This window comes from Podarcis muralis, chromosome 9 (genome assembly GCF_964188315.1).
Source record: "Podarcis muralis chromosome 9, rPodMur119.hap1.1, whole genome shotgun sequence".
NCBI lineage: Eukaryota > Metazoa > Chordata > Lepidosauria > Squamata > Lacertidae > Podarcis > Podarcis muralis.
Genome location: NC_135663.1, coordinates 76442112 through 76457547, shown reverse-complemented (window position 1 = coordinate 76457547; position 15436 = coordinate 76442112). Strand labels below are relative to the sequence as shown.

The following is a 15436-nucleotide window of genomic DNA, read 5'->3' as shown; positions in this document are numbered from 1 at the left end:
ATGGGGCTACCTTTGAAGGTGACCCAGAAACTACAACTAATCCAGAATTTGGCAGATGCAGTAAGGTGCCCTTTCAAATCCCTCCTAAAAGAATAAAGATACCACAGTCTTATTCATAAGCAATAAAAAGAAAGTTTACTCACGATCAGGCAGAGCACCATGTGATTCCTGAAGGCAGGCTTTAGGCTTAAAGTTACAAACATGTACAGACAGGTTTACCCCTTAAGGGAGATGTCCTGGGGGACCGTTTGGCTGGCAGCCAGCAGTTCATTCCAGGAAGTTCAGAGGGCGAAAGTAAGATGGAAAAGGAGAGAGAGTGGCAGTATGCCTTGGCCTTTTACCAGGTCTGGAAAGGTCACGCCCACCCACTAGTCACATGCAAGGAAGGATGCTTCAGGCCAGGAGGAACAGGAAGTTTTGACAGGCTGGACCAAGCATCTCCTTGCATGTCCACTCTAGGAAAACAAGGAATGTTGTATTTGACTGCTCCCAGTGGATTACATTCCACACTGAAAGACCTACATTGGCTCCCAGTATGTTTCCGAGTACAACTCAAAGTGTTGGTGCCAGTGGCGTAGCGTGGGTTGTCAGCACCCGGAGCAAGGCAAGTAATTTGCGCTCCCTAACCCGTGGATTTGCGCCCCCTAACCTGTGGATTTGCCCTAACCCCAGATGTTGCGCCCGGTGCGGCCGCCCCCCCCCCTGCACCCCCTACGCTACGCCACTGGTTGGTGCTGACCTTGAAATCCCTAAACGGCCTTGACCCTGTATACCTGAAGGAGCGTCTCCACCCCATTGTTCAGCCCAGTGCCAAGGGCCTTCTGGCGGTTCCCTCACTGCGAGAAGTGAAGTTACAGGGAACCAGGCTGAGGGCCTTCTCGGTAGTGGTGCCTGTGGAATGCCCTCCCATCAGATGATAAGGAAATAAACAATTACAGTGGTACATCAGGTTACATACGCTTCAGGTTACAGACACTGCTAAACCAGAAATAATACCTCGGGTTAAGAACCATTACCCCGGCACTTCATTGGGAAGCTAGGCTGGATTATATTTTAACCCTTGCAAGGTCTAGGGGTTAAAAGGTCTGGCACCCACAAACTCATAGCAATATTTTGAAAAGAAGTTTATAGAATGCCACATATCTCATGCTCTTGGATGGAATGTGAGCCCTGACAGAGCAAATGCCCCTGGAACTTCTCACCACTTGAGGAAGCGAGGGACATAGGGCAGAGATTTGAACAAAGCACTCATGGTTGGCTTTTTCTTGCTCCCTCTACCCAAGAGCTCTTGATTCACCTCCCAGGCCTGTCTGAGGGGGCCGCAGACAGCTTGGGGGGCATGATTGGCTGACCTCAATTATCTGAGCTTGGCAGGGGGAGAACAGAGAACTGGGGGGAGAGAGAAGGGAGAAGAGAAACCTTTGTAGGCACTGGTCAAAATAGGAGCAGTGGTTTCTGTGTCTGCCTTTGCCCTGGACAACGTTCTTAGATCTTTCCTTACCTGCCTACATTCGTACTCAACACCTGTCCTAAAGATACCACAGTCTCTGCCGTGCCTCATTTCCAGATGGAAACACAGGCCCTGGGTGAGCACCTGTAACCCCTAGAATCTCACCCTGCTCAGAACTTGGGTTGGTGTGCAGCCACGTGCAAGTGGAGCAGAAGGGAAGGAAAACAAGGCAGATGAGAGAGAGCCGGTTCCAAAGCTTACTGTATCCCATTGGGAGCTAGGTACCCCTGCCCGTACAGGCCAGTCGTGTCCGACTCTAGGGTTGTGCGCCCATCTCACTTAAGAGGCCGAGGGCCAGCGCTGTCCGGAGATACTTCCGGGTCACGTGGCCAGCGTGACGAAGCTGCTCTGGCGAGCCAGCACCAGCGCAGCACACAGAAACGCCGTTTACCTTCCCGCTATAAAGCGGTACCTATTTATCTACTTGCACTTAGGGGTGCTTTTGAACTGCTAGGTGGGCAGGAGCTGGTTACCGAAGACGGGAGCTCACCCCACCGTGGGGATTCGAACCGCCGACCATACGATCGGCAAGCCCTAGGCACTGAGGTTTTACCCACAGCGCCACCCGCGTCCCTATCATTGGGAGCTAGGTCACGTTTAAAGGTAAAGGTAAAGGGACCCCTGGCCATTAGGTCCAGTCGTGGCCGACTCTGGGGTTGTGGCACTCATCTCGCTTTATTGGCCGAGGGAGCCGGCGTACAGCTTCCGGATCATGTGACCAGCATGACTAAGCCGCTTTTGGCGAACCAGAGCAGTGCACGAAAAACGCCGTTTATCTACTTGCCGTTTACCTATTTATCTACTTGCACTTTGACATGCTTTTGAACTGCTAGGTTGGCAAGAGCAGGGACCGAGCAACGGGAGCTCACCCTGTCGCGGGGATTCGAACCGCCAACCTTCCGATCGGCAAGCTCTGTGATTTAATCCACAGCACCACCCGCATCCCTAGGTCACATTTAAATACCGCCTGTTTCTCTAAGGAGGACACATGAATCTCCCCCCTCCCTTTTTCAGCCTCACAACAACCCTGTGAGGTAGGTTAGACTGAGAGAAAGAGAGAATAACTGGCCAAGGGTCAGTGGGTTTCATGGCTGAGTGCAGATTTGAACCCTGGTCTCTCCCAGTCCCAGGTGCTAGTCTGGCACTCTAGCCACTGCACACCACTGTTTCTTCTGCAAACCTTGAAATGCGGCAGAGTCTGATAGTACCTCCTTATTTTGCATGAGTGGTCCTGCCTTGGATACAGGATTGAGATTGCTACTGGCACATACGGCAGAACCCACCACAAATGATGTCGGAAACTCTTCAGATCCACAGGATGTGGTCTGCTATATATTCTCAACACTCTCTTGAGACAGAAATTCACTCTATTTGCCTATTTCCATTCCGCTCCCAGGCTCAGAAGAAATGGCGCTGCAGAATCCAACTCCAATAACTCATCATAACTAGATTCCCGGTAGAAATATTAGGGGGCACAGGAAAAGAAATCTATTACTCTCTTAATTAAATGGATGTGGAGAGGGCTGCGTTTCCTCTCGTCTTTGTATGTCTTAAAGCATAAAACTCAATTAAAATGTGCTCACAAGAGGCCATTTATCCATAATGAGAATTCTACATTTCTAATGCACATTAAAATGTTGATATTGTTATCAGCTAAGGAGATAGAAAAGAGAAAGCACCATCTCATTTCTGATCTTGATTCCATAGGGATGTAAATCAGAATAAGCCTCAATACTTTTACAAAATTGGCACCAGTACAACTTTGCCTCAGAGCCTGACAAGTATCCATCATCTGCACGTCTGGCAAGATTTTTGCATTTTGCATTTCTCCACTCTTCTTTTCTTTGTTATTTCATATTCCTTCTTTTCCACAGAAGCTAGACAATGACTTCATGCACGCTGACAAAAGCTGAGCTTTTAAGGAATGGGGGTGGGGTGGGGAATCTTGAGAGGGATTGAAGGGAAAGTCAATGATTCCAAAAAATTCATGCGTTTTCCATAGTCCAGCAGACGTCCTTTGGCAAAGGATATTGCATTGTCGAAATCCTTGAGCTTCAAGATGTCATTATTTATTATTTATTGCATTGCATTTACACCCCACCTTTTCATCCAATGAGCTTGAGGCAGCATACATGGGTCTCTCCCCCCCCCCCCCCATTTATTTCCCGCAACAACCCTGTGAGGTAGGTAGACACTCAATGACTGCCCCAGTGATTCCCTACCTTGGGGGGGGAGGGAATCGCAGGCCATGGGGCTGCATTATCTGGATGGAGGTGGGAAGTAAGGCAGTGGTGGTGCTGTGGTTGCAGTCTTGGACTAGGACCTGGGAGACCAGGGTTCAGATCCCTGCTCAGCCATGAAACTCATCTGGAGTGACCTTGACCCAGAAAGCCATGTATGTCACCTTGAGTACAAGCAAAATGTGAAATACTAAGGTAGAGGGGGGAATTTCTCTCCCACTGCAACCCGCCCCTCACTATCACTGCTTCAGCCTGACTGGAAGGGGTCTCTGAACTCTGATAACACCTCTTGCTTGTCTCAGTGCAGGACCTGTGCAGACATTAGGAGTTTAACTCCAAACCAGCATTTTCCCCTCCCCCTCCCTCCAGTATCCTCCCTCCCCCTCCAGTATCCAGAGCCCCTTGTTTTGCATGTAGGAGGCCTGGGGCCACCCCAGATGTTATTGGGCTTCATCTCCCATCAGCCCCAGCAAGCACGGCCAGTGGTCACATCTGCACCATCCACAGAAAGCTCTCTTCTCCCCCTTTAACAGCCATGGCTTGACCCAAAGACTCCCGGGAGCTGCAGTTTGTGAAGGCTGATGGGAATTGTAGGTCCTCAACCCCCCAGCCTTCATTCCCTGGCAGGAGGGGTTGTGTCTAAGAAGGTTTGTGCTTGGTCGGACACATACACAAACTATCTAAAATCAAGGATAGCTGACTGGGGAAGGGCTATCGCCCAGGGGGGGAAGGTCTCTGGCGCAGGACAGACGGAGGTCTCCAGGTAGGGCTGGGAATATTCGTTGTCGGAAACCCTGGAGACAACACTGAGTTAAATGGACCACTTGGTCTGCCGGGGTCTAAGGCAGCATCCAGACTTCCTATCCAGCCTGATGGACAAGGAGCTCTGGTGGACGCAAAAGTTTGCTTGCTGTTTTGTGACATCTGAGCTGTTCTTAATGAAGGGGCTTTGATTTTTGGTTGGGGGAGTAAGTGGCGTTTAACCCGCGTGCTAAGGTAGCTCTGTTTTCTCGGTATATTTGATGGACTCCCCTCCCCCCTCCGCCCTCGTGAATGGCAGATTTATTCGCCTGGCCAACAGCGCCCAGGAGATGACATCATTACCCCTGCCGTGGAAGACGCGGCTGCCCCAACCCATGCACGGCCTTTTCGGCTCCTCCTCCACCAGCGCCCCGATGGAGAAGCGCCACGTGCCAGGACCAAGAGCTGGAAGGGCGGCTCGTCAGTTTCTGCTCCTAAAACACACATGGGCGTGCCAAAACCCTGGCATTGTGGCTACAAACGATCATTGCAAACGAGCCAGTAAATGCTTTTAAATGCCGGTTGCTGGAAGCCACAGGAGGGGAGAGTTTCTCTTGTGCTCAGGCTCTGCTTATCTGGTTGGCATCTGTGAGAACAGGATGCTGGACTAGGTTGGCCATTGGGCTCACCCAGCCGGCTCCTCTTAGGTTTTGATGGAGCCTCCAGGTCCAGGGGCAGTCTATCGAGATTCCTAGGTTCTTTGGGGTATTTGCCCACGGTGAGAAGAGGGTGCCAGACCAGAAGGGCCATTGGCCTCATCCAACAGTCTCTTCTTACCTTCCTATCGGAGAGATGCGGTTGCACAGCTCAAGACTGGCTACAGCCAAAAGATGCTTTAAGCCAGGCTTCCTCAACCTCGGCCCTCCAGATGTTTTTGGCCTACAACTCCCATGATTCCTAGCTAGCAGGACCAGTGGTCAGGGATGATGGGAACTGTAGTCTCAAAACATCTGGAGGGCTGAGGTTGAGGAAGCTTGCTTTAAGCTTTTCCAGTGGATGCTTTGTCGGAGAAGGGATTCTTTCACCTGTATTAACGTGTGCACAAGAGCTTATTCCACTTTGTTTAAACCGATTTTAAAGGGGACGAGGGGTGGCGTGATCCTGCATCAGTGGGGGTCTTATCCCAGAGAGAACATCTCGCCAAACAACTGTCGGGGGAGGGCATGTTTACCGAGAGAGTAGAGGAAGCCTAGAGGGCATCTTGGAAAGATTCCGTAGAAATTTCAAGCATCCAGATTAAATTTCATAAGAAGGAAGGAATGTGAATCGTGCCCACTTAGCTCTTCTTTGTAATCACAAAGGTGCCCTAGCTTCGGTGAAGAACACCCACACACCCTCCGGGAGCTTGAATAAAATAACGACTTCTGCTGATATGCAAGCCCCCCGCGACACACACCTCAGACGCATTTAAAACATGAGTGTGCGCGCGTGCAGCTTTTTACGAGAGCGTGTACACAAACACTACCTCTGTGCTACATGCAGGTAGATATACAGTTGTGTGTTTGTGTGATTTAAAAATCTTGCATGCACGCGCACAATTCTATGGGAGCAGGAATACCCAAGCCTACTTCTGCATAAACGCCCAAGCTCCCTAACTCACTCACACCCCGCGCCTGCATTTAAAACTGCTGCTTATGCACATGGTGCGTGTGCTTGTAAATTTTCACAGTAGCGTGAACACTAAAAGCCTACTTCCGCGCACATGCAAGCCCCGTCCTTAGGTAAACACGCGCACACAATTCATTTGAAACGAGGGCCGCGCACAAAGCGTCCCCGTGTTTCTGGCAAGCGGCCACGCCCTTCCCATGAGATCCCAGGAGCCATGCGGAATCCGAGCCAAGGCCCATCTGCTCTGCTCCGCCACTATCCTGCTAATTTTGTCTGGCAGTAATTGATATCCAAAGGCATTTCGCTATCCGTCCATTTTCGCTGCCCTGGCCCTGGAGAAGCCTCTCTTAGAAAGACCCAGCTGTCTGGGCAGGAGAGGACTTGGGGGCAGAAGTCCGCGCGGCGGAATGGTCAGGAGGGGGACCCCCAAATGCAGTAGGGCTTTTGCATTAAGTAAGGTACAATTTGCATTGTGTAACCATTAAGGCTGCAACTCCCATGCCCGATTCTGGGAGAAAGCCCCGCTGAATTCCATGGGACTTACTTCTCAGTGGACGTGCACAGGATTGTGCTGTTAAGTCTCGAATCTAAAATTACCTAAATGCACACAACGGCAGCTGTGCGCACATAATACAAACATGTGCTAATCATATACCGATATGTGCCAGACAGGCATAGATTGCCTACGTAGTCAATTAAGAATCCATCTTTCCACAATGGCTAATAATGTTGGGTTTAAAAACCTTTTTATATATGCCTTTTATTGTATATTTTTTGTTTCATTGCTGCGAACTGCTTTGATATTTTTCTTTTGATGATATAGTGGTATATAAATATTTTTATAAATTAAAAAAAAAACCATACCTTTCAAGGATCTGGTTCTGGCTGCTTCTCATGTGTTCGTATTTGGATTTTACTTCCGTCCAAGAAAATGCATGATATAGCCCAAGATATGTATTTTGATATGTATTTTGCTGGGCGCATGCACAGCAACAAATAAACATGCATTTTGTTGCATGTTGTTGCATCAGCGGTGTTGCACACACTCTCTCCTTTCCTATTTGGAATAGCCAAGTAGGAATTCCTGTGGCTTTGATCGTGCCATCCCTTTCCATGCACGGGGCTGCAATCCTTTGCACACTCGAGCAAGCTCCGCTGCAGACACAATGGAACTTACTTCCGCGTAAACGGGCACAGGATTGTGCTGGAGCGCCTGAGGACTACGAGCTTTTCCTGCTCCCAAAAGCAGTTTGGAAAAACGCATTGGCCGGGTCAGTTTGTGGGACCTGGCAGAGCACACCGATAGTCCCGGTGCATAAGGCAAGGCTGGCTGCACATACGCTCAGCATTGCCACTTGTGCTTAACTGTTATCTTGAAAGAGGCATGTTCGAGCCTCAGGTGGGATGCGGATGGTTCGGAGGGCTCGGGGGTCCCCACCCTCAAAGCCCCTTTGCGCTTCCTGAAAGACGCGCTCCCTTTGCGTTGTCCCAAGCGTGAGACTCCGCTCGCGTTGGAATTCAGCCCTGCGCAAATACGCGCGCATTTCCAAGCTGTTCCGCGCAGCGGTGAGACCTGCCGCAAGCTGCGCGGCTCGGCTCGGGCCTGCTCTGGGCGGTGGTGCTTAGTGGGCGCTCCTTGGAACTGAGATGGCGAAGGAGGCCAGCAGCAGGTGGCGCCAGAGCCAACGGACACGCGGAACCAACGAATTCCTATCGCCGTCCCTGCCCAGCTCCCCTTCGCTGAGTTCCGCAAGGGAGCTGGAGAAGCTGTCAGGAAGAGCCATCCCTCTAGGCTGGAGGGATTGGGAGAAGGTAGGCAGGTGGGTCCTGGCCGAGGGCAGCTGAGGTTGGTGGGCTGGGGGCTCCGTTGAACCTAATAGACCAACATCCTGCAGCTCTGGGATGGGCGACGCACCCTTTGCCTGGCTGAGAGTTTCCCTGAACCAGCCATGATTCCTGTATTGCAGGGGGTTGGATTAGACGACCCCCAAGACCCCTTCCAACTCTACAATTGATTCTATGATAGGGGGCTTACGTCGCTCTGCTTCTCTACGCGGCAGACTGGGATCAGGTCGTGGTGGCCACCCTATTTTGTTCTTTGGCCCAGGCAGGTTTTTTCAAACTCAAAGTAACCCAAAGCCAGAGTGCCCTTCGTGGGGCGTAGGCCGGGGCAGGGTGTCCAGATGACAGGACCCCCCCCCCCTTAGGGTGAGAATAGGAAGCGATGAGGGGTATTTTCATTTTAGGGGTCTTTCCACTTTGCCTTTTTCAAAGCACCGCAAACAAAATGTCGTGTCCAGTCTGACACCTCATTTATGGCAGTTTCTTCCCTAAGAAAAAGAATGGTATATCCCCTTACCTGAGAGTAAACTCCATTGGACGCAGCGGAGTTTCTCCCGAGTGGACATGCACGGGAATTGCAGCAGAAGACACGTTGGGTTGTATTCAACTGCTGGTTACTCAGAGTCGACCCATTCAAATTTATGCATCTGAATTATCAATGGACCTTAATGGGTCTACTCTGAGTAAAAGTCTGTTGACTACAACCCGTGTTTTACAACGCAGTTCCCATGCATGACTACTCGAAAGTAAGTCCCATTGCGTTTACTGGAGCTTACTTTCAGGTAAGACTTTCAGGTATGATTGCGGCGGCCTTATGTTTCTTAGCGAACAAGTGCGTGCATTTTTCTTTTTCTTTTGTACATTCCGCCCACCAGGAACTGAGGACTTTGCATTCTTCCTCGCCCATAAAAGGCCATCCATACCATTCACCTGTCCATAAAAATCCATAGCAGGTAGATGCAGCCTAGAGAATCCCATATCCTTTAAAAAGGGAATGATTTGGGTATTAAAGACTCCGGGGTGGGCCGGGGGTGGGGAGCCTGAAAAATAGATGCGGTTTGCTCAGCGCAGCTGTTTTAATGTTCAAAGCCGCCGCGGCATCTGGGTGCAACGTTTGATCGCCAGCTCCGTTTCATGCTAAACGGATCCTGGGGAGATTTGCTCAGACATTCCCTTTCGATCTAGCGCCGCTTTCATTCTCGGCTCTGAAATCTAACATAACACACTTTGCCTATTTGCAAATTACAAAACAAGGCTCCGAATGTCCACTTTTAAGTCTGTTTTTATTATCATTATTCTTGACTTTCCACATACAGAGGCACGGTGAAAAAAGGTTATCGTTGCTCAGCCTGTTCCTTTCTAAAGGATTCCTTGCACAATAATAATTAACAATCACACATTAGTGATACCATCGTTATTTTTTCCCCTCTCCGCTCTGGAGACGATTGTGCTGGCTTTCTTAGTTGACATTGGGTTGCATATATATCTCTCTCTCTTTCTACTTTAACAGAGGCAAAAACCACCATGATCATTCCAAGCCAAGCACGACTGCACCCTTTGCAAACGATATTTAAATTGTTTCCACTCTCAACACAGCAAAAAAATCAACCCACCGGGACCTCCCATCGTTTTTGCCTTTGAACATCACAGAACCACATCAAGGGCAAGCACGTTTCTCTAGAAGCAAGACTACTCTACCCAATAAACATTTAGCAAATACGGATCTTCGTGGAGGTGACATGACTCAGACAGGGCTGCAGGAAGGGGGGGGGAAGGGGGTCAGTATCCAGACCAGGAGCTGGGAGCCCTTAGGACTCAAACTCCACGCGTCCACCAGCGGTCCAAAGTCACGCACAGACATAACACACATTTATCTACAGCACGGCTCCATTTATTTAACACAGGTGATCCTGACCAGCCGATGAGACAAGCTGGGGATCTGGGCCGCTGCCTGGCACGGATCCTCATTTCACTGACCTCCTTGACCGCAAGCTCCTTCACACGGGGTTAAGGGGCTGGAGAGGGGAAGGCAATTCGGGGATGGGGATTCGGGAGCTGTCCAGCACCATTAACCTCCTGAACTGAAATGGACACCCTTTCCCTAAACGCCAAGGGAGACTCTCGCTCCCAGACTAGGGCCAACGACTTTTAATGCGTTGTTGTCGTCGTGTTTTCGTTAATTTCCTTTTTAAAAAACAAAACAAAAAAAGCAAACCATAACCAATTGTAAATTTCAATTTTAGAAAAGAAGTTGCATCTGCGAAAACGCGGAGGCGCGTGGGAAAAGTGGGGTGCGTATTTCAGAATATTGGTGCGGGAGCGGACCCTAACCAATTTAGTTTCCAGCCTATCAAATCCACGAGGGAGTGAGTGGGAAAGGGGGTGCATTGTAGAAGACAGGTGATGGAGTGGGGTGGAAAACGTAAGCTTTTGTGTTTGGAGCATATGCAGTAGAGGGTTTTCAAGAAAGGGGGGGGGGGTGAATTTCTCCAGGCTGTGTTGCCCATACCCAATCCATTCTTTTGCCCGAATATTTAAGACATCTCTATAAATCCGTGGGGGGGGGATCCCTCCTAAAATCAGCCCCTGAACAAAGCCAGCCTTAGGCGCCGGCTGCTGGACGCTCTCGGTGGTGGGGAGACGTCCCTTCCCGGCGGCAGGAGCACCTTTCCAGAGAAGGTCGCAGCCGATCAGGCAAGCGGTGCCCGAGCCCCAGTGAAGAAGGGCGCTTCCCTTCGGTTTCTGCGCGCCCGGAGCTCCGGGAACCGCCCGAGGGAAGCCTCAACGGGGCGGTTGCCTGTAGTTGCCGTTGATCTCCTGGGAGATCGTCACAGCCTCGGCTCCGAGCGGGAGCCGGTCACTGTATTCGGAGCCCACCTCGAATTCCTCCGGGTTTGTTTTGGATTGGGACTCCGGGATGGAGCTGGCGGCCAGGCTCTCGTCTCTCTCCAGCTGTCGTCCCCCAGAAAGCCCCCTCCGCCCCTCCGCCTCTCCCTCCGCCCTCGCCTCCTCCTCCTCTTCCTCCTCGCCTTCCCCTTCCCCCACCTCACTGGGGTCGTAATTCTTCTCGGATTCCAGGTAGGAGGCCCGCGGGTCGAAGTCCGCCGCCATGTGCTTCTCCATCTGGTCCGGGTTCTGGGCTTTCATGATGAGCTTGTAGGTCTTGCCCTGGTACTTGGAGAGCAGGTGGCAGCAGGTGGCGCCCAGCAGAGGGATGGTGGCCAGGCCCAGGAGGAAGACGCTCACCACCACGATGATGACCAGCGAGGGCACCTCCCGCTTGGTGGTGAAGACCACCTGCACCTGGCAGTCCTCCCCGACGTAACTCATGCAGACGGAGTAGTTGGTGCCGGGGCTGAGGCCTTGGAACCAGTAGGAGTTCACCCCTTCCTCGATCTGGGACCACTGCACCAGGGAGTGGCCCCTCCGGCCCGCCTCGCACAGGTAGAGCCTCCTCAGGTGGACCTTCTCTGGCTGCGTGTAGAAAGGGGTGATCTGCACCTTGGCCTCCCTCTCCGAGACGTCCAGCGCGATGACCCCCAGGTCGAAACTGTGGGGCTTGAGGGCTCCGCTGCGGTTGAAAGCGTGGTTGGAGACGTACTGGGGGGCCTCGCTGGAGCCGCACTGCTTGGCCAAGACGGGCGGCCCCGACGGCCCGCTGGCGTTCCGGGGCCCGGGCGCGTGGTAGCTCCTGGGCGTGGGTCTCTCCGGAAGGAGCTTGGTCCTCTCCTCGGCCTTCATGACGCTGTTCTTGGAGGCCTTGCCCTCCGGCTTCCGATCCCCGGGCTGGGCCTTGCGGTCCCCCAGCGAGCCCGCCGAGTCCTTCGCGGGGGCGTCCGCCACGGCGACGTGGACCGAGCTCTGGTTGCTGCCCATCTCGTTGGCAGCCAGGCAGGTGTAGGTGCCTTCCTCCTTCTTGCTGAGGTGCGGGATGAGCAGCGTGCCGTTGGCGAAGGCCTGGAACCTCTCCCGGTCTCCTCTGGACCAGCCGTCGGAGGGCAGGGCGTTGCCTTCTCCTTCCGCCGCCGGCGCCTTGATCTCCAGGGTCTCGCCGGCGGCCTGGATCCTCCAGGTGACCTCGGGCTGCGGGAGGCCCAGGGCGTGGCAGTGCAGGGCCAGAGCCAAGCCGTAGGAGAGCCGGGTGCGGTCCAGGTTGGGGTGGTAGCTCAAGCGGACGCTAGGGGGCGCGCAGTGCAGGTAGGGCACCTTGGCCAAGGGGAGCCCCTTCCAGGGCTCCGGGGCGGCGCAGGTGATGGCGTTGCGGTCTGGGATGGAGATCAAGGTGTTCTCGGTCCAGTTCTTGAGCCACATGAGCTGGCAGGTGCAGTTGAAGGGGTTGTTGTAGATCTGCAGGTGGGACAGGGAGGTGAGCGCCTCGAAGGTCCCCTCGGCCACCTCGGAGAAGCGGTTGTTGTTGATGCGGAGGGAGCGCAGGTCCCGCAGGGTGCGGAACGCCTCTCCCGGCAGGTGGGACATCAGGTTGTTATTCATCTTGAGGAGCTGGAGGGCGCTGAGGTTGCGCAGGTCTCCCCAGGGGAAGTCGGCGATCTGGTTGTGGCTGACGTCCAGGTTCTTCAGCTGCACCAGGATGGCCAGGGTGCCCTCCTCAATGACCCCGATCCGGTTGTGCGCCAGCCACAGGGAGGTCACCTGCGTCACCTCCACAAAGGAGCCCCTGCGCAGCTCAGCGATCTTGTTGGCCGACAGACTCAGGGTGGTCACGTTCGACGGCAGCCCGGACGGCACCGCCTCCAGGTTCTTGTAGGCGCAGTCGGCGAACTGCTGGGCGTACTTGTCCACGCAGGCGCAGGGCTCCGGGCAGCCGCGGATCGGGGCCCACAGGAAGGTCGCCGCCAGCCAACAGCGCAGCAGCAGCAGCGGGGACGCCCCCGACAGCATCTTAGCCCTACAAGGGTGCGGGGAGAGAAAGCAGAGGACCACCGTCAGAGTTGGTCTACAGCACAGCCAGCAGGCCGTCTCCTACCTCCAAAAACATCCGCCGTCAGCCACCGAGGCCACTCAACTACAAGTCCCATCACCCATGACCATTGGCCACGCGTGCTGGGGCTGGTGGCAGTGGGAGTCCTTAGGCGTCTCCTCCTATTTCTCCGTTTGCCAACGTAGGAGGCCGCGTTAATCCATCTAGCCCAGTATTGTCGATACTGGCTGGCAGCAGCGGCTGTCCAGGATTTCAGGCAGGGAGCCTCTCCCAGCGCTACCTGGAGATGCCAGCGGGGATTGAACGGGGACCTTCTGCATGCCCAGCAGGGGCTCTGGCGCTGAGCCACGGGCCCCTCCCTCCTTTCCGCGCGCTCTCTGCCGAGACTACCCTTTCCCGGGCCCTGGGAAGCAAAGCCCCTCGAGCTCTGCAACGCTGGTTCCCTCGCCAGAGCGTTCCGGGTGCCTCTGAGGCTGTAGCCCTAACCGTGGCTTCCCGTGGATTCAGCGGGGTTTGTTCCCAGGATTGCAACCTTACTCTCTTTCTGTGGCGGGCAGGAAAGTCAGTAAATGAGAGAGGGGCTTCTCAGGAGAAAAGGAGCACCCAGCCTCTTTCCCGCTCGCTCTGTTTGACTGCCAGCGCCCAGAAAAATAAGGGGTTTCGAAATGATAGAGAGCAGGCTTGTCCTCTCTCTCTAGCCAGCCCCTCTCCTCTCCTGCCTCGCTCCTTCTCTTTCTCCGTCCAATTTGCAGATCAGCCCCGAGTCACCCCCTTGTCACCAGCTAGCCCCGCTTGTCCTCCAGGTGACACGTAGATCCCAGCGCAGACTTCCTCCGGTTTCTATCCCCGACGGCAGCCCCTCGACGTCACCCCACCCTCTACACAACCTAACCTCCATATGGAGATAAGAATATCAGAATAATGTAATCCTGTATTGCAGGGGGTGGACTAGATGACCCCTAGGGGTCCTTTCCAGTGGCCCATCCAGTCCAGCATCCTGTTCTTACATTGGCCCCCCGGGTGCCCATTATGCGAAGCCCCCCAGCAGGATTTGAGCACAAGAGCCCTCTCCCCTCGCGGCGTTGCCATCAACGGAAGCATCGCTGCCTCCGACTAGCGTGCGCATCGTGGCTAGTAGACCTCCATAGCCCCCTCCTCTCCATGAATGGGTCCCATCCTCTTCTAAAGCCACGAGAGATGTCGAGATTCACACCTCTTCCCGCCCCACCACACACCCAGCCACTGCTTTCGGGAGGTGCACGGCGGTTTATCTTTGTGTTCCCAGCCTGGCTCTGCTATGTCCCTTCCCAAGCCTTTACTCTGCGCTTTAGGAGAGCCTTCTGGTCTGCAAACCGGGGGAAGCAGCTTCAGCGCCGCCCCCCCAGCCCCCTCCCCTACAGTCCGCTGAGCCCCGACAGCGGACTCTGCCCTGCGCCAGCGAGCGAGCGAGCGCATCCTTCCTCGATCATCTCCCTGGATGCCTTGGGTACCAACATCCCATCTTCCCTGGGTTCCTTCGCGGGATGTAGGTCCCCTCTCTCACGCAAGCCCAAGCCGTGCCCGCCTCCCTTACCGTTCCATCCTGGGCTCCTAAGGGTTCCTTCTAGGGCGGCAGCATCACCAGGAGGGACCCCACGACCGGACGAGTCCTGCGGAACTCCCGGCGCAGGACCGAAGGCGCCGCCATGGAGGCTCCTGTCCGGAGCGCGAAGAAGAGCGGCGGAGAGGCTCTCCCCGGCCCCGGAGATGCCTCCTAGTCCTGGGTCTGCCTGAAGGCGGCGGCGGCGGCGGCGGCGCTAAGCTCGCCCCCTCCTCTCCCTTCCTCCCGCACCTCCTCAATTCCAACCCACTTTAAAAAAAATAATAAAAAAAATCACAATCTCGATTACTAGGAGAGGCCAAGCGCGCGCCCGAGGCGCCCGGGGATGCGCCTGGCTTATCCCACCTCCTTGGGTGGATGTAGAAATCGCAGCCTATGCCCACCCCCAAGTAAAGACCATGCAATATTTATCACGTCAATATGTCTCCAAGTCACCCTCCTTCGCCCTCCGCCACTCCGCAGCAATCCAGCCGGCAGGTGGGCTGCTGCTGTTATGATTATTAATATTATTACTATTTAATCCGCCTTTGAGGCGCAAATTGGAAGCAAATAGCTGAGCAGAGAATTGTATCTGGGGATCCAGGAGGAGATCAGAACGGATGGAAGGCAGGAGCCGTCGAGATCCCTCTGATCCCCCGCCCCGACCTACTCTCATTGCCTCCTCTCTGCCCCACCCCCCATTATTCCCGCTTCCTTTATTAATTAATATTTTTTATTGATTTAAGTACAAAGTGCAAATTCATTATAAAAACACGAAATAATCTCAGGCCCTCAGTAAAAACAATCTCCCTCACCCCCACGCGGCACAATAATTCACACGATCCTGACATTTGAGAGGAAAATCAGCTGTTGCAACAAGAAGCTTCGTGAAGGGTCCTGGTGCAAATCCTCCTTTT

The 15436-nt window shown here is 53.8% G+C and overlaps 1 protein-coding gene across 1 annotated transcript; it reads right to left on the bottom strand.

Annotated features, from left to right (window-relative positions):
* Positions 1-9265: 9265 nt before the first annotated feature.
* ISLR2 (immunoglobulin superfamily containing leucine rich repeat 2) lies at positions 9266-15152 on the bottom strand. Its single transcript, XM_028744475.2, has 2 exons — positions 14514-15152; positions 9266-12907 (listed from the first exon to the last, which is right to left on the bottom strand). The coding sequence occupies exons 1-2, from the start codon at positions 14519-14521 to the stop codon at positions 10783-10785; spliced, it is 2133 nt and encodes a 710-aa protein (XP_028600308.2). The 5' UTR covers positions 14522-15152; the 3' UTR covers positions 9266-10782.
* Positions 15153-15436: the final 284 nt, after the last annotated feature.